General features: G+C 42.6%; 1 protein-coding gene across 5 annotated transcripts in view; it reads left to right on the plus strand.

The window, feature by feature from the left end:
* PHF14 (PHD finger protein 14) overlaps positions 1-27,958 on the plus strand; it is a 258,656-nt gene that overhangs the window by 148,854 nt on the left and 81,844 nt on the right. The window contains exon 18 of one of the 5 annotated variants that reach the window (XM_074195387.1): positions 329-27,891. The exons of the other annotated variants lie outside the window; for them this stretch is intronic. Within the exon in view, the coding sequence (XP_074051488.1) occupies positions 329-469 (141 nt within the window). The 3' untranslated portion in view covers positions 470-27,891. Of the gene's footprint in view, positions 1-328; positions 27,892-27,958 lie in introns of those variants that run through there. 5 annotated transcript variants of the gene reach the window in all.

A 27,958-nucleotide genomic window follows, 5' to 3' on the forward strand; every position in this document is an offset into this window, starting at 1 on the left:
CTGCTTTTTGGGTGGAACCCAGGTTCCAATTTCTGGTTCCCACAGGCACCCAGTGTGAGGAGTCTGGGGCCCAAATATCTTTGTTTAGGCAAGAGCCAAAAGAAATCAGACCTTCTCATTTCTCTTGGAACAGAAAAATCAGTATTGTTTTTTGCTTGGGGGACCATTTTTTCATCTACATTTGAACCCTGAATCCCTCAAGTAATGTCCTTCTGTTCAGCTTGCCAATATGCTGTGAACTCTTTGGGAAGGAAGCCCCTTGCCAACACTCATTCTCACAAGGAGGCCTTTCTGATGACTTCTGACATTGTCTGCCACCTTCTTTCAGGGAACAACTAAGTACCTGTACATGTTACTATGGGACTTTGAGAGCTGTCCTGAGCACCTTCCTCCTGGTGTCTTTTATACCAACCAAACTTTGGCCATTGTACCGGCTCTTCTGAGTTTCCAGGTGAGGAATAGCCCCTAGGGATGAGCAGAGCCCTCCCAGGTGTTCTTGTGAGCCATACACTGGATCACTAATGCATATGGAGAATAAGTCCAGTTATACTTGGCAGAGAGAAGTAGCCCTTATATGCCAGCCTTCACACCTACTTATGTACATACAGATATTTTCAGCTGCCATGAAATAAAAGAATCCCCAGTGAAGGTACAGAAGAAAGTTTTGTCAAAATTCCTGGACAGGAATTGTCACTCTAAAGACTGACTCCCCTTTCAGGTATTTTTCTCAGAGCCCGGGCTTTAAAAAGAAAGCTGGTCTTCAATTTATAGCAAATGAGAAGTTTAAAATATTGACTTCTTCTTATTTTAGTTTTAAACTCTGGGGCCACTGAGTTAGACAAGTCCTATGAGTAATTTGGACTCATCCTTTTCTTAAGAAGTTTGTATAGTTCGGGTCAACTGGGAGTAGTGAGAATCAGCCGATTAGAAATGGGAGCAAACAGACTGACTCCGTCCTTATATCCTTCCCTGTCCTTGGAAGGCATTTCCTGGAACTAATTGCTGAAGGACTTTAGGACAGATTATCTCTTCAGCATAAACCATGTGGGAAAGTTGAGGGCTCCCACCAGGTTATCAGTGGTTCATCATTACAAAAATTAGTCCAGAGTGATTAAAATGGTTGTTATTAAGACATTTTAATAAAAGAACCTCCTTTATAAGGAAGGGGTCCCAAATCAAGGCAAGGCTGGGTCTTATATGCAGTTTGGAAGACTTATTTCTCCTCCATGTCAGTCATTGGCCAGGGTCACAATCTAATTGATACATTCAATTCCATACATTTTTCCCTGCCCTGGTCATTATGCTAATGAGCCCAGGAGAGTGAACAGTAACCTCCCTGAGCAGTGGTAAAGGAGAAGGACACAGACCCTAGGTTAACTCAGAACTAGATGGGGTAAACCAGATCTAATTTCAGGTTTTGATCAGGTTGAGGCTAAGTCTTTTGTCTTAAACTCACATACCTGCCCATAGGCACCAATGCAGGCAGACCCCAGTCTTTGTATTGTAAATCAATAAATTCCCTTTACATTCTTTTTGTTTTTGTTCTTGCAAGGAAGTGGGGTTAAGTGACTTGCCCAAGGCCACACAGCTAGGTAATTATTAAGTGTCTGAGGTCGGATTTGAACTCAGGTCTTCCTGACTCCAGGGCTGGTATTCTGTCCACTGCACCATCTCGCTGCCCCACTCCCTTTACATTCTTGTGGAAACCAAACACCCCAATATTCCTCACATGCCACTAACAAGTTGGCATGTTGCAGGTCCATGCTTGGGAAATGATCTGGAAACCACTGGGACACAGCTTCTGTCCTCTGTCATCAGCCAGCCCTTAGAGGAAAGTCTTGGGTGTGGGGGGAGGGGGCTAGTTATTTCTGTCTTTTTTTTTATATTCTTACAATGCTTTGTTGAACTTTGGCTACCTTTTTTTAAATTCCTTGTCAGCCATATGCTGAATCCCTGATTCTGACTATAGCTCTAACCGGCTTATTTACTTCTATTATTGACCAATTATCTTTTGGTGTTAACATCTTTATAGAAGATCATCCCACTTAAGTTTGCTTTCTGTTAAATATTTGTGTCTCCATGGTAATGCCTATCACGTCTGTTCAGCTCCCAGCAAACCCTAGAGGCAGGTAGTATTATGGTAGTTATTGTTATGCCCCTTTTTGATGAGGGTTCTCCAACCCCAGGGCAGTATGCTTCGCCTCCCTCCTGGATTCCATGGTGCTTGGAGTATTGCCCTTTTAATTTCCTCTACCTTCTGTGCTTCCTGCTGTGGTGGTGAGATTTCTGGAAGCCCTGCTGACCTGCACCCTTCTGTTATTGGGCCCACCTGCCTGGCCTTATGAAGGAAGGTCACCTAGGGAGCCTGGCTTCTCTTCCAGTTTATCTGGGTAGGTGGGGGGTGGGGGTTGGTGAGTTTAGGCCTCTGCTAGGCCTGCCTTCAGTTCCCTCATGTTCCTACCTTGTGGCTTTTAGAGGTTCCTTAGTAGAAAACATCCTTGTTCTCATATAGTTTACAAAATCTCAGTTTCTAGATTATTTTTTGTGTCTTATGGGAGTCCACAAGCATGTGTTTGTTGATGGAATGCCCAGTGAGTGTGGATATGACTCTTGACCCTGGAGGTGCCATGACGAGGCCCAGCAGACCTTCCCCTTGAAGAGGGGGAAAGTTCCCAAAAGATACAAAAAGGAAAATTCTACCACTCCTGAATTTGGTGGAACCCAATCCAGAAAGTGAATGTAGTTAAATGAGCTCTGTCTTCTGGAATTTTTCCATTTCTTCCATCTGTTTGAGAAGTTTGATATACTGGAAACATAGTGTCCTATTCAAAGGTAGAAGTGTCTTAAAGTTGGAGTTTCATCTAGCCAGGGGGTGCACCTGAGTTCTAAGCTGGCCTCAAACCTCACTATCTATGTGACCCTGGGCTAGTCACTTCACTGTTTGCTTCAAATAGTGAAGCACTCCAGTAGCCTTGCCAAAAGAACCTCAAATGAGGTCTATTATAAATGATTCAATAATAAAACTTAGCCTGGAGCAATCGAACGACTTTTTATTAACATCACTGCAGGAATGGGCAATTTCTCCTGGTGGGAAAAAGTCCCAAATTGTGAGTGTCCAACCTTACATAGGAAGGATTTTTTCCCCTCCCCTCTGAGTCCTGATAGGTCCTCGTTATTGAAGGTACAATCTAGAAAATACACCCACCTCATGACAACCCTTTAATGTATTTTCCCTGCCCTGGTCATAGGGCCCTTGTTATACTGATGAACCTCGATTGTCATAGTAGATGGTAGCAAATGCTCTTGCAAAGGTCAGAGACCCTAGGTCAACCCAGGAGGAGCGGGAGCTGGTTTTTGGTCTCCCCACAGCTAAAGCATCTCTCTGTCTGCTTAGGGGACTTCTTCCAGTTCAGTGATTGGTTGGGGTCATTTCTTTTATCACCTTTCCCTTTATTTCACCTTACCATTCCTGCCCATAGGAATTGGGTCTTTTTAGCCTAATCAGTAGTCCAGAACTCTAACCTTTGTTCTGGTGGATACCTGTGAGATTTTTTTTTAACTAACAATTTCCTGTTACATTTGGTGGAAACCAAACACCTAAAATTTCTCACAGGTCACAATGAGTTGGACGCAGCTGAACAACTAGATCATCTCCAAACAGTGCAAAGCAGAACTAAGAAAAAGAGGAAAGCAAGTGTAGACCTTGATTTGCCCCAGCTTTTGGCCAATGAGCAGGCCTGAAGAGAGGCTAAGTGGGAGACAGGGAGGCAATCTCCTGTTGTTAGGCTGCCTCCTTGGACAGTTTGGGTCAGAAGCTGTTCAGGTCTCATTGAGTAGAGACATTGGCACTGGAATGCCTTTGAACACACCTGCTACCTCCCAAACATCTCCTCGGGGTGATGAAGACTCCCCTGTGAGGATCTCTCCTGACTTGTCTGACCTGCTCACCAGGCAACATGAAAACAGGCCAGCTTGCTGCTCTGCCCTTAAAATTCTTTTTTTTTTTTTTAATAAACAGATCTTCCACAAAGGCTGAGCATGTCCATCCAGAGAGACCTCTTTCCAGAGTGTGCTTATTCCTGTTTTCTTAGTTATTAGATATTCTTGAGCTCCTGATTTCGAGTGAAGTCTGTTCCTTGCTTTCTAAGGGTTTGACCTTACAGTGAATTGTCCTACATCTGTCCTACATTCTAAGACTTTCTATTCACGTAGGAGGATGGCTTCAGTTGGGGTGGTGATGAATGTAGGTGAGCTCTTTCAGGTTGAGATAGTGTCAAACCCTAGAAGATTTCTTGCCTCTCTCTAGCCTAAGGACCCAAAACGTTTCATGGAGTTGAAATTTGGGGATAAATCATAGAAGAGGTCAGAAATAAAACCGTTCACTTCATTGAACTGGGCTTGCAAAGCTCTTGAAAGAACAAAGGACAACTCTTTTGTCATTGGATTCTTTCTTTTGTAAATGCTGTTTAAAAATGACTTTTTTTCCAGAGTACCTGTCTTTTTTTTTTTAATTTGTTCTCAGTAGCTATAAATTAAACTCCTTTAATTGAACCATTCGAATATTTTATTTTTTCATGATTAAATTCTTGTTCATTCTTTAGTGAATTTAATTTAGAATCAAATTAAAATATTAACCTAACCACGTGTGAACATCTAATGGTTACAGCCCCCCCCCCATTACTGACTTTTTTTAGAATTGATATTGCTATTGGAAAACTTAGGGTTGGTTTTTTTTTTTATTTTGTAGTTTGTCAGGCAGAAGTCTGATGTACTTCATTTTTTCAGGCAGAATTGAGAACTTCTGAAACTAAAGTTCTATTGCTGACACTGTTCTAGAGATTTCCTTTGGGTTAAGAGATGGAGGAATGTGATGAATGCAAACCCTGGGAGCCTGGGAGACAGAGTTTTGGGGTAATTAACAATCAGTTTAATTAGGCTAAGTAGCAATTAGCAAATTGATGGTCTGTGGTTTCAGTAACCAAAGGCCAGGAGACCCTGAGACACCTTAAATACCTTTTATTTGTTTTGGGTTTTTTTTTCTTTAGGTTTTTGCAAGGCAGTGGGATTAAGTGACTTGCCTAAGACCACACAGCTAGGTCAATATTAAGCTCTGAGGATGGATTTGAACTTAGGTCTTCCTGACTCCAGGGCCGGTGCTCTATCTACTGTGCCACCTAGCTGCCCCCTTAAATACCTTTTAAAAGGGAATGCCCTGGGGGCGGCTAGGTGGTATAGTGGATAAAGCACAGGTCTTGGAGTCAGGAGTACCTGGGTTCAAATCCAGTCTCAGACACTTAATAATTACTTAGCTGTGTGGCCTTGGGCAAGCCACTTAACCCCATTTGCCTTGCAAAAATCTAAGAAAAGGGGGGGGGGATGCCCTTGACCAGTAAAAATCAACTTGTTTGGTGGATGTTTGATGGGGAGCAAGACCAAAAGTCTTTCATTGGTTCTTCCTACTGAGAACATGCCTTGATCATGAATGAGATGGCTACCTCTGGTACACTGGACAGGGGAAAATCTCCATCTAGACTAACTGGTTGATTTTCTCCTTCATGAGCTGGGTCACCCTAAATTGTCACGGAGATGATCAAGTATGGGGCTTCCTTCTCTCTGGGGAAGGGCTCCCCTAGATTGGTTCATTTGGAGTCCCTCCCACACAAGATTGATGAGCACCAGATCTGCCTGGAGACTAGGGTCAAACCCCTCAGTCAGCCATGCCCTTCAGAGAGAGACTGACCTTCTCAGGAGTCACCCTGGATAGAAAATAAAAACAGTGGATCACAGCAAATAATTCATTATTCCTAGAAAAGTATTAATTCCTCTCAGGAATGTTTTACTGTGGCAGTGACTGGAACAAAAGCATAAGCCCAATGTTTCTTCCTGATGCCAAGAGCTGCCTCTCTCTGAATGCACCTTCTATTGTGCTACTAGGAATAAAACCTCCTGTGGGTGTCCTTCTGGGTTATTCCAGACCTGTGAGTCTCTGCTCATAGAAGAGCTTGACCTCTTTCTCCCTTCCCCCCAAGGATTCCCAAGACCCCACACCTGTGTTCCCTCTCCCACACCAGCTAAGTGGCTGCTGCTGGTGGGGAGGGCTTCCACAGCCAGCGCTCCACATTCGTCTTCACTCTGCCTGGTGCCCTAGATGCTGTGGAAATGCTAGGGAGTGGGAAGTGTTACTCCAACAAATAGTTAACAACTTGGACTTTTCCATTCTGACTTTCTGCCTACAAAAAGCTATATTGTTTTTCTTATATCCCTGAAAAAAACCTGTTATTTTGTGCCCTTCTGTGCTCTCCATGTCTAGATAATAACTATCTCACAAATTTAGTATTTGGTCAGAAACTTGCAATATATTACATACTCTGTCCCCAGCCATTCTGTCAAAACTGCCCTGGCCCAGACATGAACCAGAACCAACTGGCCCCTGCAGGGGATAAGGAGGTAGACACAAAGGACATTGGGAGAACAGAATTCTTCACAAGAGTGTGCTCAGCATCTTTGTGCAGAATCCTGTCTCTCTTAGCGTGTAACCCATCCTGTTTCCCCTTTATAAGCCTCACTATGTCTCATCCTCCTTGCTTGTCTCTTAAAGGGCCAGGCCAGCCCAGTCCACCAGCTATACCTTTATATTCCTCATGTCTCTGGGGTCACTGTCTGGTGAATTCATCACTCTGCTCACCCTCCCCTTTATAAAGAAGGTTTCTGGGATCCCCTCAACTATCCTTGTCACTGTTGAATCCTACATGTTTTAGGAACTGTGCCAAGTTATCTTTACTTTATGGATTATTCATTTGGGTTGTGAGTTCTGTGATTTATTAAAGAAAGTAATTCCTTTGTCACATTAAAAACACGGGGTTCTCAAGCTGACCTGGAAGGGCAGGGAGAAGACTGAAAGGGAGAGACCTGCTTTAAACCCAGGCCATGTAAGTCCATTGGAGTCTCTGGCTGTGCTCTGAGAATTCTCCTGAGAGGAGGGGGAGTCCCTGAGAACAGAGAGGAACCAAAAGCGCAGAAAGATTTTCACCTAAATGATCTTGAAGGTCCATGGACAGGAAATCAACCTTTGAAAGGTTCGGGGCTGAAATTCTGCACCCTTTCCAGGTCCTTGCCTGGCCTTTCCCTTTCCCCACTCCCTGCCCTTCAGAACAAGTGGCCTCTTGAGCTGTGGGCTGGAAGGTATTTAATACATGGCTTGGCATCATCTGTATTATGCAAGAAGATTAACTTGACAAGCTCTGCTATTAATCTGAGTGGCTGTACATATTGACCTATGAAAGAGCATAATTAAGTTAGCCTAATTAAGTTAATTAATTGTCACACTCTGATGAATTTAGTATTGAGAGGAAATTAAATGCAAATAGAAATGTGGAGCCATTGGTTTGAAATCATATTTAAAGGACTTTCCAAAGCTACGTTATATTTAGATGAAGACTGTATCTTTCTATTGTAAAGTAACTAAAGTGGAGTCCATCAGATGCATTCAGGATGAAAGGGACCTGGCAGAGTTAGCCCTGTTGCTAGGAATCTGGATTTGGTTCTGAATAGGAAGACAAATAGGTGACCACACTGGAAAGCATTCAGAGACAAATTGTATTTTTCTACATATTACATATAGAATGTTAATTTTTGAGTCTCCTATAGCATAAGAGTTTGTCTCATTGCCAGATAATACTGAGAACTGCCTCAAGGAATAAGCTGACAAATAAATAACAAGATGATGAAGAAAAGGAAAGCTGATTGGTTGACTCTTCTTTGGCTATTGTGCCTTCTGCCAGGGGGTTTTGCCAGAGAAGTGGGGAGTTGAGAAGAGAGTCCCCCTCCTATCCCAGCCCAGGTGAGCAGTGTCCTTAAGTATTGTGAGCAGTGAGCCATCATCCATGATCACTGAAAAATTTTGGAGAATTAGAGAATGGGGAGTGGTAAATAGGGAGTCTGAAAGCTGTAGCCTCACTTCAATTCCTGCCAAACTCAAGAATGTTATTTCCAAGAGGTTTAGAAGACACTTCAAAAAGGAGGCTGTGATGGTTGCGTCTTGTTAGAATCCTGATGTTATTTCTTTGATAAAATTGCTGAATAGGTGCATCATCTGGCAGAAAGGACTTTTCCCTAGCCTCTAATCTGGGAAGACTTTAGATTAGTATCCTAAGGAAAAGTCACTTAGATTCTCCTGTTCGAGACAGTTGTCTTAACATCCCAACATTTCAGAGATTGATCTTCCTGAACTGACAGAAGTTAGCTCACCTTGGGAGTCCCTCTCACCAGTCCTTGCCCTCTGGAGACACTAAACTGGTAGGGAGAGATTACATGGATGAAACAAAACATTTGATGGGTGCTGATGGTACTTCTATGGAAGAGAGAACAGTGCGCTTCATGCTGGGGTCAATGTGGTGAACTCTTAAGAGATTTGGAAAAATCTGAGGGATTCCAGCCCGAAACTTAAGTTGTCTCATCTTGCCCAAAACATCTCTGCAGCCAGGAGGTCCTCCTCTTCCCAGAGCACCCTGCTTTCTGTAACGTGTAATGTGTGTCTTCTGAGTCCCTCAGTTCTGCAAGGCCACTGGTATCCTCTTCTTGACAGACCAGACCCTCTCCTCCTTCTGTTCCATTCTCATCTTCACTGCCAGCCTGGACTCCATCACATCACTTCTACTCACTCAACGCTAGCAGCTCTGTCAAACCTCTTGGAGTAAATCTCAACCCTTTGACCTTTAAAACTTTTTACAACCTGGCTTCAGTCTTCCTTTTCTTTATTACCTATTCTTCTAGTCCATGCTTTGTTCAGTCCAGCTGGCCTCCTTACCACTATACTTTGGCTCCTCTCTCAAGGCCTTTGCTTAGACTGTCTCCTCACTTCTTGGAATTTCTGATTTCCTTTAAGATACCTCAAGAGACCCTCTAGAAGAAGTCTTACTGCCTATGCTTGTACACGGTTACCTGATAGCTCTTTTTTGTTAGGTCTATTTTCACCATCTCTTCCATTACAATGTAAGCACATAGCAGGAGTTTAATAAATGTGTATTGATTGAATTGTTGAGAATCTTCCAGAGGAACGCCCCATGAGTCTCCAGTGGTCTTGTGCTGTTTGACATTTTTATCACTGATCTGGATAAATTCAGTACTCCAGAGCTAGGAAATGATAGGAATAGAGGAGTCAGGATCCCAAACTTTTGTAACATTCCAGAATATGCCCTGAATCTAATTAAGCAATCTTAAATAGGGGTCAGTGCAAAGTCTTCATTTGGGTTTAAAGTCTCAAATACTGCTACAAACTTTGTTTGAGCCAGTTGTAGAATCTGGAGTTCAAGAAAACTATTTTTGGCTTGGAATGAAATAAAAATGATAAAGTAGAAGTCCTGTTCTCCCTGCCCTGGTCAAACCATCTGCAATATTGGGCTCAGTTCTGGCTGGTCACCACCATTTCTTAAGGTTGTTGTCCACCTGGAGAATGTCCAGAGGAGGGTACTCGGCATGGTGAAGGACCTGGAGTTCATGCTATCAGAGGAGGCTGAAAAGAACTGGGGATATGTAGGCTTTCTAAGACATATCACTCTTCAAGCTCTCGAAGGAACCTCAGAGAAAATAGTGACTGGTCTCATAATGAATGTAGCCTGCTAGAGAACAAATGAAGCTATCAAAAGGGAAAGGGGCTGCTGTGAGAGAGAATGGGGTAGACTTCACTGGCAGTGATTCAGTGCAAGATTTCACTGATCAATCAGTCTGCATCTATTGAGTACCCACTGGATCCTTACTTTTTTTTTTTTCAGGTTTTTGCAAGGCAATGGGGTTAAGTGGTTTGCCCAAGGCCACACAACTAGGTAATTATTAAATGTCTGAGGCCAGATTTGACCTCAGGTTCTCCTGACTCCAGGGCTGGTGCTCTATCCACTGCGCCACCTAGCTGCCCCCAGAAAGCTATATTTAAAAAATTAACAAACAACTTGTACTTACTCCTGATACATTTCAGAAGTGGGACTTGCTCATCCCCATCCCCTAATTTTATGAAAGAAAGGGAGCACAATCCAATCTATTGAGAGAAACAGGAGGTACAGAATAAAGACTTAACCATGGCGAGGTGGAAGGCATTCCTTGATTGGGATCCTTCTGAGGAATGCAGGCATTCATTGTTATGTTTTTACCATACCTCAACCTTACCATTATTTCTGCCCCAACATCTGATGAAGTGGGAACAATAATCCATCCTCTGGGATTTCCGTGGTACCGATCAGTTTTGTCTAGATCTGGTTTTAAATGTTAAAGCACTGAAAGTGAGGCCTGTCTTCATGAGAAGCTCTCTTGTAACACCAGCCTAGTTCTCTGCTTGTTCAACATTTCTTGTAAATGTGGAGAAGTAGGAAGTGCAAAGTTTCTGCCCCTTTGCTTTGGGCATCTGCAGCAGATGCAAAGTTAAGAGATGGGAAAACTACCTTGGCCAATCCTCAGTGTCCTTCCCGAACTAGCCAGTAGCGTGACATGGGCTCTGGCCTTTGTCTCCCTCAGCTCCTGCCTCAGCTCCTGCCTCCTCCACCCTCTGGCTGCACCCATCCTTTCCATGAATTTCTGTCAATCCTCTGGTGGAGAAGCAAACCTGGAGCCCTTGCTCTAGGTTTTTCCATTTCTTGTGCTCTAAGCAGGCTCTGAAACCACTTTTCTGTCTGTCTGTTGAGTCTGAGCCCCTGCTTCCTAGAGGCTTAGCCTGCTTCTGCCTACTGGGCCCCTTTCCATTGGGTCACCAGTGGCCATTCTGAGCTTCCATGATTCACTACTACACAGCATCCCTGGGAGACTGTTCAACAGATGGGGCTTTCTGTTGGGCTGCAGCTGATGAGAGCCCAGATGTTCTCAGTACTGACCTATTCTGGACCAAGGTCCATGTCCATCTGGTGCCTGGACAGTTGCCCAGCATAGAAGTGTGGATAGGTATTTTGCATCTATTGGCTTCATTTATTTACTTATTTCTTTATTTTTACCGTGTGAATGGCCAGCCTTCATTGTACCTGCTTCTTCTTCCACATGACTGTTGATGTCACTCATGGGAACCCTTTTTCTTTTCCAAAAAGGCACCTCTAGTCTTAGGAGGAAAGTCGATGGGTACGTAAGGTTCATGTACTTGATTGCGGGGCCTTGATATTTCCATCCCATTTAGTGAGAGTGACCATCTCTTGTTAAATGATGAGATTCTAATTGCCTTAGTCACAATAATGAAGTTAATAAATGGGGTTTAGATTTTGATTTTTCTTCCCCTGGACTTCCCAAGTACATTCTGAGTGGTAAAGGACTCAGTTCCCCAGTCACTCAACATGTGCTGTGGGCTTAACTTTGTGTTAAGCCCGAGAGGACTGAACAAAGTCCAAGAAAGATCTGCTCTTCCAGAAAGGGCGTCTTCCTTTCTTGTTTTTGTTTGTGTTTTTGTTTGTGTTTTTTGTTGTTGTTGTCCCTTCTTTGCTCTTTTCTGACCTAGAGCTTGCCGGCATGGGCAGAGAGTTGTTGTTCGATTTTTTATTTTATGATTCTATATTAAGATTGGAATCATTAGGAAAAGTGAGTGAAATCATGTCCTTGGACAAAAAGCAATGGTTAATAAGAAAGAAACCTGCTTACCTCAACTCTGCTGTACCAACATTTGTTCAAATAAGAGTTATTACGTCTTTTTTTCTTTTGAATTGTGTAGCAGGCAGCAATCTTGAATTGGCTGTCAACAACTACCATTGAGTCAAAAATGCCCCTCATTTCAAAGATGTGACATTACTGAATTCGTATTTACTCAGGCACCTCCGGTATCTTCAGATACGAAATGGATAGAAACCCTGGGTGCCCTTTACTGTTAGAACTATAAGAACCAGCATGCTTAACTATTATCTTCCCATAGTGGGTCGTTTTTAATCTGTATCCTGTGTTCTCTGTTTTTAGAATAAATATGTTTTCTCATTTTTCTGAACTTGGAGATATAGGAGAATAGGTTTGCAGTGTCAGTGGTAATTCATTGCTTGGAAAGAAAGACCTTATGCTGTTATTGTGTCGGAGAAAAAGCGACCTAAATCATTTCAGCAGTAAGCTTATCATCTAGATACCATCACCATTTTACTTCTTGAAAATATATCTGTTGTGAATTACACGAGGGCATGGGTATTTTATTTAACTATTTGTGGCAAGTTTAACTGTCTCCTCACCAAAAGCCTGGTGGGGGAAAATTCATATTTCAGAAGCACCAGGTAAAATGGTATGGTGAACACTTGATTGAACAGGAACAAATAAAATAAGACAAATTAGACTTGTTATGCCAGGTGTTTTTCTCACCCATATGTTGTGAACTGTGAGTGTGAATCATGGGTCCTTCCTGAGAATCCTGGGGAAGTAGGCTAATATTTGTTGGAATTATGACCAGGTTTGAAAACTGACAGTTTTGCTTCAAAGCCATTGTTATGTAGGGGTCAAATTAGGTGACTTAAGATCACCCAGGATGGGGGGGGCACCACAATGGATGGAGCACTAGACTTGGGTCAGGCTTGAGTTCCAGTGCATCCTCAGACACTCGTTAGCTGTAGGACCCCTGGAAAATCACTTCACTCTTTTTGCCTCAGTTACTTAATCTGTCAAATGAACTGGAGAAGAAAGTAAATTACTCCAGTTTCTTTGCCAGGAAAACCCCCTCTGGGGTCATGAAAAGTCAGACATGACTGAAATGACTGAACAACAAAAACATTGCCACTAGATTGACTACCAAGCCAACCTGTCAGTTACTGTCCTTCTAAAAGGTCCCCTTGCTACATCCAGGAAGGCACCTATCACAAGTTCTTAAGCAATCTGAGGTTTGACCAGGAAGACTTCCCATTTTAATTGTTAAAATGGTGACTGCTGCCTCTTAGCCTTAATAATGCAAGGGGAAATGCCTGGTCATTAGAAAAAAGGGTTACATCTTACTAAGTGTTGTTTGACTTCCCATAGCCACTCTTTGAGGCAGTGTTCCTCCTACTGATAGTTACCTTCTGAAAATCAAGGTGCATCTTTGAGGATATTATGACTGGAGAGTAGCTTTTTCCCTGGGTACAACACTGACTCTGGTCCCTAGAAATGGTGGCATGGTGGCTGTGCATTTTACTCAGAAACATTTCAGCATATTGTCAAATCTTAGTGATCATCTCACATTTTACAACTGAAGAAACTGAGTCCCAGAGAGGTTAGGAATTTTACTCCAGCTCAAATCACTAGTTAGCAGCAGAACTAATCATAATAAAGTAATGAGCCTTTCTATAATTTTAGAGCATTTCTCTTCCAAAACGATATTCTGCATGGATATACATTTTGCCAAACTTCTTATTATAAGAACCACTTTCTAATCAAATAAATATAGTTAAATGTACCATTTTAGGAAGTATTTGATAATGAAATATGCTAATGCAAAGGCAGTTACATTTACCATAGATATTGCTAATGCTAAATGACTCTTATTGCATTTGCTGTCATCAGATTAATGACTTCATTAATAGAGCTATAATGCATGCTTTAAAGATTTTTCTAATAATTCTTTTCCCCTTGCATAATAAATAGTATCATTTTATTAACTTAGGAAAGTGAATTGAGATCTTTAGGATATTTTTCATATTCAAATGACTATGATATAAATGACAACTAAATCCTGAGTCTTAGGATACAGCCACCACTTAGGGTCATTCCTTTGAGGGAAATTGGATTTGCTTTTTGATAACCTACTTTATGATACAATGGATAGGCACGTCTTGTGGAGGGAAGGGAACAAACATTAATGTTAAATTCTTTACTAATAACTCATTTGATCTTCACAACCATTTTGAGAGCTAGGCACTCTTTTTAATCCTCATGTTACAGCTGAGGAAACTGAGATAAAGTCTCAATTAAGTGACTTGCATAGGACTACATCTGCCATACCATCTATTTGTCTCTAAGTATTATCAGCATGTTTTATGACAGCAAAATTGGCACTTTTCAAGTTGTTACAAAGAAAACAAGGTACAGGAAGCAGTCCTATTCCTTTAAGAGGAAAATCTATTCTTAATATGTAGATATATTTTAATTAAATTCTTCTCTTTGAAAATGATCATTGTAACACCCTGGGGATCAGCCTTTAGTTACTTTTAAGGTAACTAATGAATTTTTCCTTTGTTGGCATTCTAAATAGATTGAAAAAGGAATTATGATCATTTTCTGTTTTTGCTTATGAAAACACTTTTTTGTCCTATGTTTTTTTATGTGTAATTAACCAATTTTTGGACCCTGTGGCAATTTTCTGAATACTTTGGGCACCCAGAATCTTCTCCACTGCTTTGTCCTGGCCTAGAAGTGACCAGTGGCTCATCCTCACCAAAAATCCTACCAAGCCGGAAGACCCCTAGCCTGTGCCAGTGTATGATTTTTGTGTCCTGTACCCAAGGGCAGCAGGTTCCTGATGTGGCAGCGTGAGGCATCCCCATGCAAGTGAAGAATAGATTCTCGAGTTTCCAACTTATGTGGAAGAATATAGTCATTACAGTGCCTGGGGCCTTGCTCCTTCCCAAGAGGGAATCTTTCTCTTTCTTGTGCTTAACTTTTAAATCCATCTACTTAGCATTTAGTTCTTGGCATTCCATGAAAATGGGAAGGAGGCCCTCCACAGGAGGCACAAAACATCCATGGAAGCAGTTATCAAATGTGGCCTTCTTTGTGGCCTTGCCAGGGAAGAATTTTAATCCGAGTGAAATTGGTTCCTGAGCCGAGCCTGGGTTACTGTACTCTGTCTCGATGGTGAGACGACTGGTCAGTGTGCTGGTTAGGGGCCAGCCCAGGATTTTTAAAGTGTCATGCATGCTCTTAATAATTGAGGGATACTTAAAAGGGAATGTCTTTTTTTCAAACTTGATTGCCTTGGGTTTTCCCATATTGCTTTTGCAATTCTTCTAAGTTCCTTCCAAATTAACCAAATAGCAGTATGTATTTGTGCAGATAAATGATCATCTAGCAAAGGGAATCTTGCTCTTAAGCTAGCTGTAAAATCAGTGCTGATTTCAAATGAAATTGAGCCAGGCATTTTATCATAGTTGGCTGTTCCACGGTGTCCCCTGTCCTCTGCCCCAACCCCGGGCATAGCCCTCTGCTCCTGGTGAGATGTCGAATGTGGGGTTTCTGTGGATGCCTGATAGACTTGTCTACAATCTATGGGCTTTCTGGTGGGCACAGAAGACCTCATATGTGTATGGAGGATCAAAGGTAGACCGGTCGCACCCCAACAACCAGCAAGATGGGCCTTCCAACTTGGCTTGAGGTACCTAGTCACCCTTAAGTTGTGGGCAAGGACTTAAACTGATGCATATCATGTGGGAAGCATTGAGATGGAGGTTTGAGAGGCAGCCTGGAGATTCTCCTGTCTGACCTCCACATTGACCAGTGAGGGAGTGGAGGCTAGGGATGAGGCAGGATCTCCCTTCTGCTCTTATTCTCTGGGCTTCCTCAAGAGAAGTAGTCAGCAAGATTTCAAAAATGAAACTGCTCTATTTTCGGAAGTACTGGATAAGTTACAAAATAATTACGTGACGGGCAGCCAATTTCCTGAGCGTCACAAATCTTCTAATTGGTCATGTGGTGGTTCCAGCCTTCAAATTGCATTAGCATATTACTGATGATAAGGATGCCATTAATGTGATATAAGAAATTAATTACTCTGAGATAAGGCAGTGACACTTACTTAATAAAGCACATTAGCTACTTCACTCTGAATTCACAACTTAAAAGAGAGTTCAAACTCAGGCTAGGACTTGGCTTTGAATCCCAGATTTAGGAAAGAGGGTTCAACTGACTCCATTTACTAGAGGAACAATATCTTTTTTTAAAAAATTATTTATTTATTTTTAATTTTACAATTTCCCCCCTAATCTCGCTTCCCTCCCCCCACCCCCCACAGAAGTCAGTCTGTTAGTCTTTACATTGTTTCCATGGTATGCAACGATCTAAGTTGAATGTGATGAGAGAGAAATCATATCCTTAAGGAAGAAACACATTACAAGAGATAGTAAAATTATATAATAAGATTATATTTTTTTAAAAATTAAATGTAACAGTCTTTGGTCAAACTCCACAGTTCTTTCTCTGGATACAGATGATATTTGCCATCGTAGATAGCCCAGAATTGTCCCTGATTGTTGCACTGATGGAATGACCCCCTGTTGCTGTTGGGGGGGGTACAATGTTCTTCTGGTTCTGCTCATCTCACTCAGCATCAGTTCATGCAAATCTAGAGGTACTATCCCTTGAACAAATCTGGCAGCTTTGGGGCTCTCTAGGAGAGGGTCTGTGAGGGCTCCTCAGCACAGAGCTGGCCTCAGGGGAGATGATGTCCAGCCTCTCTCTGCCCCTGCTTGTGTCACACCAGACATATCAGTTAGACCCTTCTGACCTTGGGCAGGTCCTTGAGACATTGAGGGCAGAGCAGGTGCCAGTCTGGAGTGGTGGAGGAGCATCCTCAGCAAGAACTAACAGTTCAGGAGGAATAATGGGTCGGGATCATAACCAAATAGGACGGAATGAATATTCATCTTCCTAGTTGCAGTCCATTGTGCTCATTCTGACATTTAGCCCCCTGAGGAAGAGCCTGGAGGGCTGGGCTCTAAAAACCAGTATCCTTTACAAAGGAGATTTTTCACTGATACTTTTACTTTTACTTATCTGAATTGCTCCCTCTGTCCATCTCCCAACTCCCAGAGAGACAATCCTAATGACACAATAAAAAAGATGTAAAGGAGGAAGGAGAAAAAAGAGCATTCCTCACATACAAGTACAGATGAAAAGGTCCTCCTTTTCAAGAAGGAAATCCTTTCTCAGAGATGCTAAGCCATGCCCTTCAGAGCCATCATTGGCTTTGTGTGGTGGATTTCAGACTCTTCTGGTTTGGCCCTTAATATTATTTGTTTATATTATGAAACTTAATCCAAAAAGAAATCAAAGAAGGGTTTGGGGAGGCTCTCAGACCTGTATTGAGTGAAAAGGAAACGAATTTGGGGCAGACCAAATAGATCACTGCTAGAGTCTAGGAAAGAGGAGGGGAGGTGGGGCCTGAGTTCAGATGGTGATTTTGTGAGTGAAGAGTTGGGGAGGCATCAGGGAGGGTGTGGGAAGGTAGAAACAAGAAATAGAAAGATGATGCTTATGTTGTGAACTTGGGAGATGAGTTCCGTCCTAGTAGGAGATTTTGGAAATGGAGAAGATGATGACATGAGATCATGGACATAGATGACAACTCCTCCTGCGTTGTCCTGCCCCAAATAAAGTGTGGTAGAATAGAATGCAGAGCTTTCCTCTGGGCCAGGGACTATGCTGAGGCTAGGAATGCCATCTATCAAGAACTAGGGAAATGCAAAAGCTATGCAGCTACATGGAAAGTAATCATAGAGGGGAAAAGGAGAAGGTGGGAAAATGGATAAGGACTTGCTTAAGCATTATGCCAGAAGAGAAACCCACAGTGTGTAGAAGAGGCCCTTTCCAGCCCTCCAGGGATAGAAGAGTGAAGATGAACATATGCTTTGGAGAAGGAAGTTGATAAGGAGGTGCCCAGGCTCCTCTCAGAAATGATTGACATGTCATAGTCAGTCTGATTTCCCCATCTGAGGGGACTTGGAATTCAGAGAGCCTCACACACTTTGCATTTCACCTCTACCTGCCTTGACTGCTTTAGCTGTAAAGTGGGGCTCACAGTAGCACCTCCCTCCCCAAGTGGTTGTGAACCTCAAGTCCAGTAGGATTTGCCAATCTCTCAACCCAGGACCATAGAGCCTCTTTTTCCTATGTCCCACCTCACCTACTTGTGAACCTCTGATTTTCTATATTTAAATCCAATATACTCCTGTGCTCCCAGAGGATTGGTGATTGTCCTGATTTCAGAGTTCCTTTCAGCAAAGCAGATTGCAGTCCTCCTTAGTGGTGCTTGTCTATGTCTTCCCTTCCCCAAGAGGCATGTAGGGATGACTTTCACAGAGTCCTAGACCTGCACCATATGATTTAAGACTGGGAGTGGCCATGGTGGCCTCATCACCTCTGCACAAAAGGACATCCCATGGTAGCATTTCCTACAGGCCACAATCTCATATCTGCTGACTCTGATTCTTTTCAAGGAAGGTGACTCTAGCTATGTCTCAAGGCCACCCCGGCCTTTTAAAGATAAATCTCATGGGTGGGAAGTCTTGTGGGATATCAAGGCTCCATTTTCCTTTCTGCTTCTTCTCCCTGTTACTCCTAATTCAGGTCCCATCAGGACCCCTCTCATCCCTCTCCTCAGGCCTTCACATTTCTGCAGAGTGTAGGTTCTCGGTTCTGACATGGGAGCATGCCCCTGGAGCTTTCCTGCAGCTGGAGCTTTCTGGCTGAGCTCTCACTGGGAGAGGATCCCTCCTCTCTTGGAGTAGGCTTTGCTCTGATGTTCTTGCTCAGAGGACCTCCTCCTCTTGCTCTCCAACAAGATATTCACCCCCCAGTTCTATTAGCATCTTTCTGTTAAAGGGTTGGGTCCTTATTTCCAGGGGAAACTGGAGGTTATCAGAGCTTCTGGGCTTCCTGAAGGCACTCCAGCACATTTTCCTCCCCTTGGTAATCTCTGGATTCTATTCATGTTCTTAAAGTGAAACAAGACAAAATTTAAGAAATCCTCTGCCTGTTTAAATGAGGTGTTGAATAAATACTTGCAAATCTTGTGTTTGTCTTTTCCATCAATACTTGCAGCCTTTTAGGCATTTAAATTTAGAATGCTTTCCTGGATTTTAGCAGCTTGGAAGGCAGCATACCTTTGATTTCCTTTAGAAGTCTTGGGTTTGAACTCTGAGAAAATCCTTGAGGGCTTCTCAAGCCATTCTTGACTCTGGCTCAGAGTCTGCTTTTGCCAGATAGTGACTTCTCATGTCTCTTGGAATGTAAGGTTTTGTATTTGGAGCTGTCAAAGAAATGAAAAATCTCTGGACCTTGATCATAAATCCTCTTTACACAAGCTTTTTTTGGGAGGGATAAAAGAACCATCATCCCAGAGTCATGACTGAACTTTATTTCTAAAGAGCTACTAACATCTCCCCATCCTTTTCCTGCCTCTACTTTCTTCCCTGGAACCTCTGAAATGGAGGTAATGGTGGCTTTTCAGATCCTGAGGAGTGACCTAGGGTGCTGAGAGGGTTGTAAACAATTCAGGCCTAGAAGCATACACCTTTCCCAAACAACTGTATTGAAAGGATGAAAGAATGAAAAGGATCAATTATGTAATAATGTGTCAGAAATCATTTTGTGATCATTGATATTACCAAGATAACCAAAGTGCTGCAGAATCTATCCCATACTCAACAAACTTTTTTTTCCCTTCCACTAAGAAATAGGGCAAATTCCTTCTTCAGTGGTGAATGAATGATCTTATGACTCTTTTATTTTCTTTAAATATTTCATTGCATTTTTTCCCTACAAGTTTTTCAGTTGTGTAGTAATATAAGAATGAAATTAGATGGTCTCCTTAGGTAATCATTTTGTATAAAATATATGGAATCTTTGAAACCTAAGCTTATAAAAACTTTCTGAAGACATTGGACCTTGTCTGATCTACTGAATGTTCATGGTTCATTATGGATTTGTAACTTAATAATAAGTTACACTCTAGATATTGGTGGCATCATGTTCTGTTTCTGTGGCTTTGGATTCTTGAAAAGGAGAGTTGCTAATTCTAATCAGTTTGAGGAATGTTCTAGTGCCCATGATGGGAGCTATTTATTATAGTGACCCCAGCATGAAGTAGAATTCTATAGCTTTGTGTGAATGGAAGATGATTGGAGCAAGGAGACGGAATAAAAGATTAACTCTTGTGTGGCCAGATCAGTTATGAGAGTCAAAGAATGGGAAGAGGCCTAGAGCACTAGTTTGATAATCTCCGTCTGAGTGAGGTCACTTGGTGCCCCACAGGTTCAACCTATATGCCTTTTGGAGGAGCAGGTCCTTGGGAATAGGAAAGCATCTTGATGGACAAGCCCTGGGAGTTGGGGATGATCTACTTAGTGTTGTATAGTCATCCAGGGACTGAGGCTGAACTTGGGATTTCATTGATACAGGGAGTTCTGGCTGCCAATGCAGGTGGGCATCTTTCTTCTACAGTGTGTCATCCTAGAAAGTAACCAGGATCACTGAGAGATTCAGGAATGTGTGAGGGCCAGGTGATCCTCAACTCTCCCACCCTGACACCCCCAGTCTCTCTTTGTCTCTCTGTTTCTCTCTCTCCCCCCCCTTCCCCCCCCTCCCTCTCCCTCTCCCCTCTGGAAAACCTTCCCTGATGTCCTCAGTTGTTAAAGTTCTCTCAGAACTCAATTTCATTTGTGTTTGCTTACCAGTGTGTTACAGGTTGTTCTCACCACTGTAATATAAAGAAGCTATTTGAGGCTAAGGACAGTCTCATTTTTGTCCTTAAAAAATGTTTTAAAAAAATCTTCCTCCCAGCACAAAATGTTTTCTGGATTGAATTTAATTAATTCCTGAGAAAGTGGAGAACAGCGGGCGGCTAGGTGGCGTAGTGGCTAAAGCACCGGCCTTGGAGTCAGGAGTACCTGGTTTCAAATCCGGTCTCAGACACTTAATAATTACCTAGCTGTGTGGTCTTGGGCAAGCCACTTAACCCCATTGCCTTGCAAAAACTGAAAAAAAAAAGTGGAGAAAGAAACCTGTGCAGTCAGCTGACTACCACATGTCCCCTCCCCCAAACTGCCTTCAGAGATGTCTCAGAATTCTCAACTTGTCTTAGAAATCTTTCTGCATCTTACATTAAATATGTGTTGCCTTCAATAAAAAGATTGATTCTAGAGCCACAGAAATGCTCCACTTCCAGGTGGAGGCCATCTGGTGTGGGGTAGACAGGAGACCTGGGTTCAGATCTCAGCTCTGACCTTCATTATGTGACCATCACCAGCAAGCCATTGGTAAAATGGGGTTGTTCCCAGGACCCATTGAGAAGGTATTTCTAAAGAGCTTGGTCGGTGGTCAGTATCATTGATTAGTTTTGTTATCTCCTGCTTAGGTGGAGCCTAGGTCCTTGACATGGTGCCATCTTGTCACCAGCAAGCTGCTTGTTCACAAAAGTTAGGATGTGGAGATAAGGCTGAGTTTGCCATATTTGTGGTGTTTTGTTGATGTTGCAGGTTATCTTATGAAATTTCCTAAAATTTTTAATAGCTTAAATTTTCTCAAAGCAGGATGAACTTTCCTTGGTTTGAACCATAAAAAACTAATGTGCTATAGGAGTTGCGTCACTTGAGTGTCTAATGAGCTATTAATTTCCAAAGGAAGTATGAAGATTAATGGTTCACTCTAGGGAAAAGAGCATCCAGCTCGAAATGGAGACATTTGCAGATTCTCGTTCTCTAAGGAATAGTTTTTGTTTTTTTTTTAAGATCGGCTTTTAAGAGTTCTAGCCCTTAAAGTATATTTCATACTAAGTCCAGATGATTGCCAAACATATCTTGGCACAGTATCTTCAGCTGTTGAAATCCTTCTCTTCCTTCAAGGTCAGGTCCTCCGTTCATCTTTCCAGATGAGAGTGTGGGTAGGCCTTCCAGTGGTACAGATCACCACCCATTCTGTGCAAGTCTTGTTTCCCCATAAATTGTGAAGACGGGTTCCATCCAAAGTCCCACAGACCTTTCCCAGTCCATATTTCTTTTTTTTTTTTAGGTTTTTGTAAGGCAAATAGGGTTAAGTGACTTGCCCAAGGCCGCACAGCTAGGTAATTATTAAGTTTCTGAGACCAGATTTGAACCCAGGTACTCCTGACTCCAAGGCTGGTGCTTTATCCACTACGCCACCTAGCCGCCCCTCCCAGCCCATATTTCATACCCACAGATTGTTCCTGAGGCCCTCATGGTCATGAGCCAGAATACTCTGACACTGTTTGTGGGGCAACCCTATTTCCCATGAATAGTACAACAGCCCAGACATCTGAAGGGAATGGACCAGGTCCCCATGCAGCCTTATTTGGTCACATGGGTATCTCAATAAGAGTGGGAAGTACTGTTCACTCCATGGCCATCCTAATGAGATGACCTACTGGGGTCCAGTGCTCACTTCTGTGCACCACATCTTAAGGAGGACACTAATGAGCTCAGTCTCCCAGAGGCATCCATGCCATTGGAGGATTCATTGGAGCACAAGGAGTCTCTTCAGCAAGTGCAGTGTTCTCTGATAAGGGTCTCCTCATCCATCTGGGCTTCTTGCTGGATCTTCCTCTGCCCACTGATCAGCAGTGTCATGAGCAGATGGGCATCTTGTCCAATGTTGATAATCAGGTCATTTATGGGTTTTATCTTTCAATGATGAATGATTCTTAACTGTATGGATTGGGGGCACCTTGGTGAGAGAGCACCCTTAAGTAGTAGATTGCTCTATTCATTGGGTTTTTTTTCCCCCCTCAGAATAAAAGAAAAATTAATCGCCCTAGTGTCTTGTATTCTCTGTATCCTTCAGTTAGTTGCAGAATAATAAAGACATGGTCTGTGGTTAAATATTGCTCACAGGAGCTGCTTGTTCACCAACCCCCTCCTCAAGGATGCCCTTGATGTAGAAATGGATGATTCTCTCTAAGTGGGAAATTTACCATTTAAGTCACTGGTTGTTGCTCCAGTCCCAGTGGCCTTATTTGGATACTAATAAGGTCTGAGATTCTTTTCTATGCCCTTGATAAATCTTCAGATATTTTGTAAATTCAGCCATCATCTCCTCCCAACTGTCTCTCCTCTATTTCCTTTACATACTTGTCCATTCTGGCCGCTTTTTCAGTCTTTACACTATTTAGTGCCATTTCTTTGGGGGGCGGGGGAGATGAATAAAATATAAATTTTGTTTTTATTTTCAGTTACAAATTCTCTCCTCCCCCTGTTCCCACTATTGAAATGGTAAGAAATATAATGCCTATTATACATAAAATCATGCAAAGCATATTTCTTCATTAACCATGTACCTCCACCACTACCAAAAAAAAAGATCAAGAAAAATAAAGGGGAAAAAATATATATCTATACTTCAGCCTGCATTCAGAGTCCTCCAGTTTTCTAGTGGAGGTGGAGATTCTGTGAATCTCCAGAGAAGCTGTGTTGAACAGCTACTACGTCATTCATAGTTGATCATCACACAGTGTTACTGTATGTGAGGCTCTCCTGATTCTGCTCACTTCACTTAGTATCAGTTCACGTAAGTCAATTCTTTGCCACCACAGAAAGAGCTGCTAAAATGTTTTTGTACAGATGAATCTTTTTCCCATTTCTTTGATTTTTTTCCAGATACAGACCTAGAAGTGATGTTTCTGGGTCAAAGGCTATGTGGTTTTATAGCCCTTTGGGTGTAGTTCCAAACTGTTCTCCAGAATGGAGAATATTACTCCATCAGTTCACTACTCCACCAGCATTTCTGATATGTCAAAGTTCATTTAATGATGGGAGACAGTGATTTTAGAGCACAAAATGGTTTATGAAGCAATCTTCAGATCTTTTCCATTTTCCTTCTTATCTTCCCATTTTCATCCTTTATAAATGAAATGCCCTTAAGATGATTTTGCTTGGTTGATTCTCTTGCCAAACTTTCTTTAACCTGCTTTTCCTTCTCCCCTTTATGTCTCTAGACCATTCACAATTATTCATCCTCCCTCATAAGATTTTATGAATGAGTTTATATTCCAAACTGTTGTAGCATTTGGCTGGCCAGCTCCCATATTTTCTGGACTTGATCTCCTTGTCCCCTGAACACATGGACTTTCGTACCTATACCAGTGCCACAAGAGCCAAAGAGAGGATAGGGAAAGAAGAAAATAGAGAATGTAGGCTTGACCACATGAATAAAAACTGAAAGACATCTGTAAAATTAACTGACTTCAAAAACCAAAATTGTCACCCCTACAATAATAATTGGAAGTTGATTACATCTGTGCATAAAATGCTCATTTCTTTATCATCTTCCCGCCTGTTATATGTGCAACCTGGCAAGGGGATCTGGGCAATTAACTCTAGCAGTAAATAAAAACTAGTCATTTTAATGAACTTTTTTCTTTTAAGTCACCAGGAAGAGAAAAATAATTTTTAAATGATTTCAAATGGTTATTATATTTAATGCCACACATATTTTAGCTGAAGTTATTAAGAATTTCCAAGTCTGACTTCATATTGTAGCCTTATATTTTCCAGTTAAATATGCAACTTCTGCTGTCATAAGAAAAGACTTCACTAGAGCTTTTTACAGTAAATTTAATTAAGCGTTTCCTGTAAGTTCATTTCAGTATCTCATGGCCCACTAGAGTTGGAATCCAGTTATAAAATAGTAGATTAATTGCTCTTTGTATTAAATGAAATAAGAATGCTAAATCTGAGACCTCAGCAAATTTAACTGGTCCTCAATTGCTTATTCAGGGCCTTGGAAAGCTGCATCCCAAGGTAGAGAAAAGTGGCTGGCAGCCTCTGTGGAGCACGTTACACATGTGCACTTGACTTAATGAACCAAGTGTTTATTACTATGAAATAAATGCTCCATTTAAAGAATTACAGTGAACTTGCAGAATATTACAAACTCAAATTAATTTCGGTCAGAAGCATACAGTGGGCTTCTTTGGCCTAAAACATGTTCATTAGGGTCAATATTTTTTTCATTTATTGAGATAAATTTTCTCCCATTGGGCAACACCAGCAGATTCCTAGAGATCCTGGTAGGGAAGAGGCTTTCTCTTTCTGGGTCTTGACTTCCCCAGCCTGGCAAATTGCCTCTTGATTGCCTCTTGCTTAAGAGACAGTAATACCCCCAAGTTCTGTAGCTTGAACACAACCTCACACATCACATCTGCTGGGTTGTTGGTGGTGGTTTGCTAGTTGTGGGATTTAACGTTCTTAGCCCAGCATAGACTGGCCATCTCGACTGGATTGCAGTGGCTCGTCTGTCTTTGTCCACTCAAGAGACTCTAAAGCAAAAAACCGATTCTAAAAACAGCATAAACACTTGAAGATTGAGCTTCTACTGCTCTCTGCAGCCTCTGTCCAACAGGAATTTGTGCTAGTGGGCCAGGCTGTGCAGGGACTGACCATCTGGCAGGTGCTCTTCTGGCTTCTCTCTGAGTTAGCATAAGCAAACAGGAGAAGTGTTTTAATTTCCTAGCTGATGAAAATCAGTCAGCTTGCAGAAGAAGTAGACCTGAGAGAGAATAGAGATCTCACCTCGTAGTTGGATAATTTCCTGAACCTCCTTCCTGCATTATTTTCAAATAGGAAGTTGTCCGATGAGTTATTCCTCTTGTGTTGATAAATGGAAACTCTAACAAAAGGTTTCCTTAAATTTTGCTCATCAGGATATGAGACATCTGGCAGCCAGCCACCTATACCTTTAGACCATGATCTGAGAGCATATCCATGGTGTTTCCTGGGGAAGGGGCAGCTGTTTCAGATTGTGATCTCCTAAGAACTGTTGTATCGTGGTGGTGTGTTGATCACTGGAGGAATTTTTACAATTTGAAAGCAGCCAGTGTCATCTTCGGCCCACTGAGATAAGAGAGAGAAAGCTAACCCCCCCCCCACACACACACACACACACTGGAAAGGTTGTTTTTTTCCGGTTGCCACATAAGAGTGAGACCCCATAACTGTGCTTCTCAGGGTCCTCCCTTCAGAGTTTCTTTGGCTCAGACATGGGGAGAGGAGCAGAAACCACTGAACTATATTACCAGTTCTTCTGTGACCATATTCAGCCTCTTTGGACCACAGAAAGGGAGCTGTGAGAACACAAGGAGTGAAAATATTTCCACAGCAAAAATAAACGAGGTCTGCCATTCAGAGGGAAGACTGTTGACTCCAATGGTCCCTGGGGAATCCTGCTTTTGATGCTGCTTGTGAGCATCCATGAAACAAATATCAACTTGTCAGGGCAGTCACTGAGAAGATGATCCATGTAGCCATGCTCTGCCCTTTAATGAACAAATGCCCCGGCCTTTCCTGGTTAGAGCAATGGTGTCCTGCCATCTGAAACAGAACATTTGTGTCTTAACTCCAGTATGCAGCAAGAAGTAGCTGCTGGGGCCCTTGGATCCTTGCCTGTTCATATTTCAGGGCTCTATTTCTTAGGACCCTAGTGATCTCATCTAAGCCAACCTCCTTTGTACACAGGAGGTGGAAATTGACTGCTCAGAGTCACAGAAGAACTGAGCCTGGTCTGGTGTAGATCTGTTGCTCTATCATTTTGCATCATGGCCCTCCTGATGCCATCCTCAATCTTTCTTCTTGTGTTTCTCCCTGGGCTTCACAGAGCTGATCATTTATTCTTTTACTGTGGTTGCTAGCCTAGAGACTCCATGAGGACAGACACTGTTTTATCTGAACATTAGATTTCCCTGGCACAGTACTCTGCTCAAGGCACTCTACTCATTGTATCACTACAACCAGAACTGGCCCTCTTGGCTCAATGGAATGAACTGTGGACTCAGAGGCAGGAAGACCTCACTCTGCTTCAGTTTCTCCTCTGTGAAATGGGACTGATGATGGTCTCTTCCTCCCTGTTGGGTGGCATAGGAAGAACTCCAGGCTTGTAGTCAACATGCTTGCGGCTATGGGATTCTGGGCAAACCACTTCCCTCTCCTGGCCTCGATTTCCTCATCTGTAAAACAGCAATAATAAAAATATCTGCATCCTGAGGGTTGTGAGGATCCAATGAAATCCTATTTGTTAAACTACTTTAGTTTCTTAAAGTTCTCAATAATTGTTAGCTATTGTTATTAAGCAAAATAACATAATTAGCTTGAAGGTACTTTCCAACATCATCGTTATTAGTTATCATAGTGAAGAAAAATTTTCTTTGGGGGCTGTCTTTTGTTCACTTTTAATGATGCCCAGTACTCACTCGAGGTCCTTCTGCAGATGAACAAGCTAAGTGACACCCTGGTGGTGCCAATCACACACTATGGTCCTTCGCTGTTCCTCAAGGCAATGAAGAAAACTGGCAGTGGTTAGTCAGCCTTGCCAACATACTGGTTACACATAGTGGCCTTTGACAGAGGCTTTGAGAAGCCTTGAGACTGACCCCTCTCCTCAGTACAGTGATCTTTGGCAGTACCATTTGTGACAGAGTTGAGTTGAGAGTGGCTTCCCTGTGGCACCAATGGAAGAACCCACTGACTGGCAGCTGAAATGCACTGAATGGGGCCTCTATAAAAGCATTGCTTTGCTTTTAGGGTTCTGTGGCTTTGAACCTGGGCTGGATGCCCATTATGTGTATATGAGTACTTGAATTGTTCTGTATTTATGGAGAATGGGGAGGCAGTCAAGGAGTTATCCTGATAACTGTTACCCTTCTGGAGGAAGATGACACCAAAAGAAGTAGAAAAGTTGGGGAGTACCTGATGTAGGGGGAAGGCAACTGTCCAGAGGTGAGAATTTGATCGAATGGAGATCTGGAGATGATACAATCCAGGAAGGCAGCTGGGTAGGGAAGAAAGAGGAGATCCACAGGGGGCCCTCCTGAAGTGGAGAAGGATCAGGGAAGAGCTCCCAGAGGTCCACCCTTTCCAGCCAGAGAGACCATGAAGCCAGGGCTGCAGCCTGTTTGTGAAAAACCTCTACTTGGGTCCTTGGGACTGAGCAAGGACAGAGGCCTCCCAAGGAGCTTGGTAGTTGATAGAGTTGCTTTGTGGTTCTAGCTCAGGGTAACACAGAAATGCTGGGAAAATAGAATTGCTTTCTAGCTTGGGGCCTGAGGAAAGATCCCCATAGATTCGGGTGGGCAGCTGACCAGCACCTCAACTACTCAGGCAGCTTCTCCTCATTGAGTCCATTTTGGATGTTTAGCTATCCTAGGGAAAATGGGTGCTATGATGTCACTCTCTTTCCTCCAAGAGAGGGCAGGAGGAGGGAAGAAGTGGGGAGGGAGGGAGGGAAGGAGCCCACGGTGAATTATGCCTCCTCCTCTTGGAGCTGGAGGTGTAGA

The sequence above is a fragment of the Macrotis lagotis genome, chromosome 7, assembly GCF_037893015.1.
Source record: "Macrotis lagotis isolate mMagLag1 chromosome 7, bilby.v1.9.chrom.fasta, whole genome shotgun sequence".
Taxonomy (NCBI): Eukaryota; Metazoa; Chordata; class Mammalia; order Peramelemorphia; family Peramelidae; genus Macrotis; species Macrotis lagotis.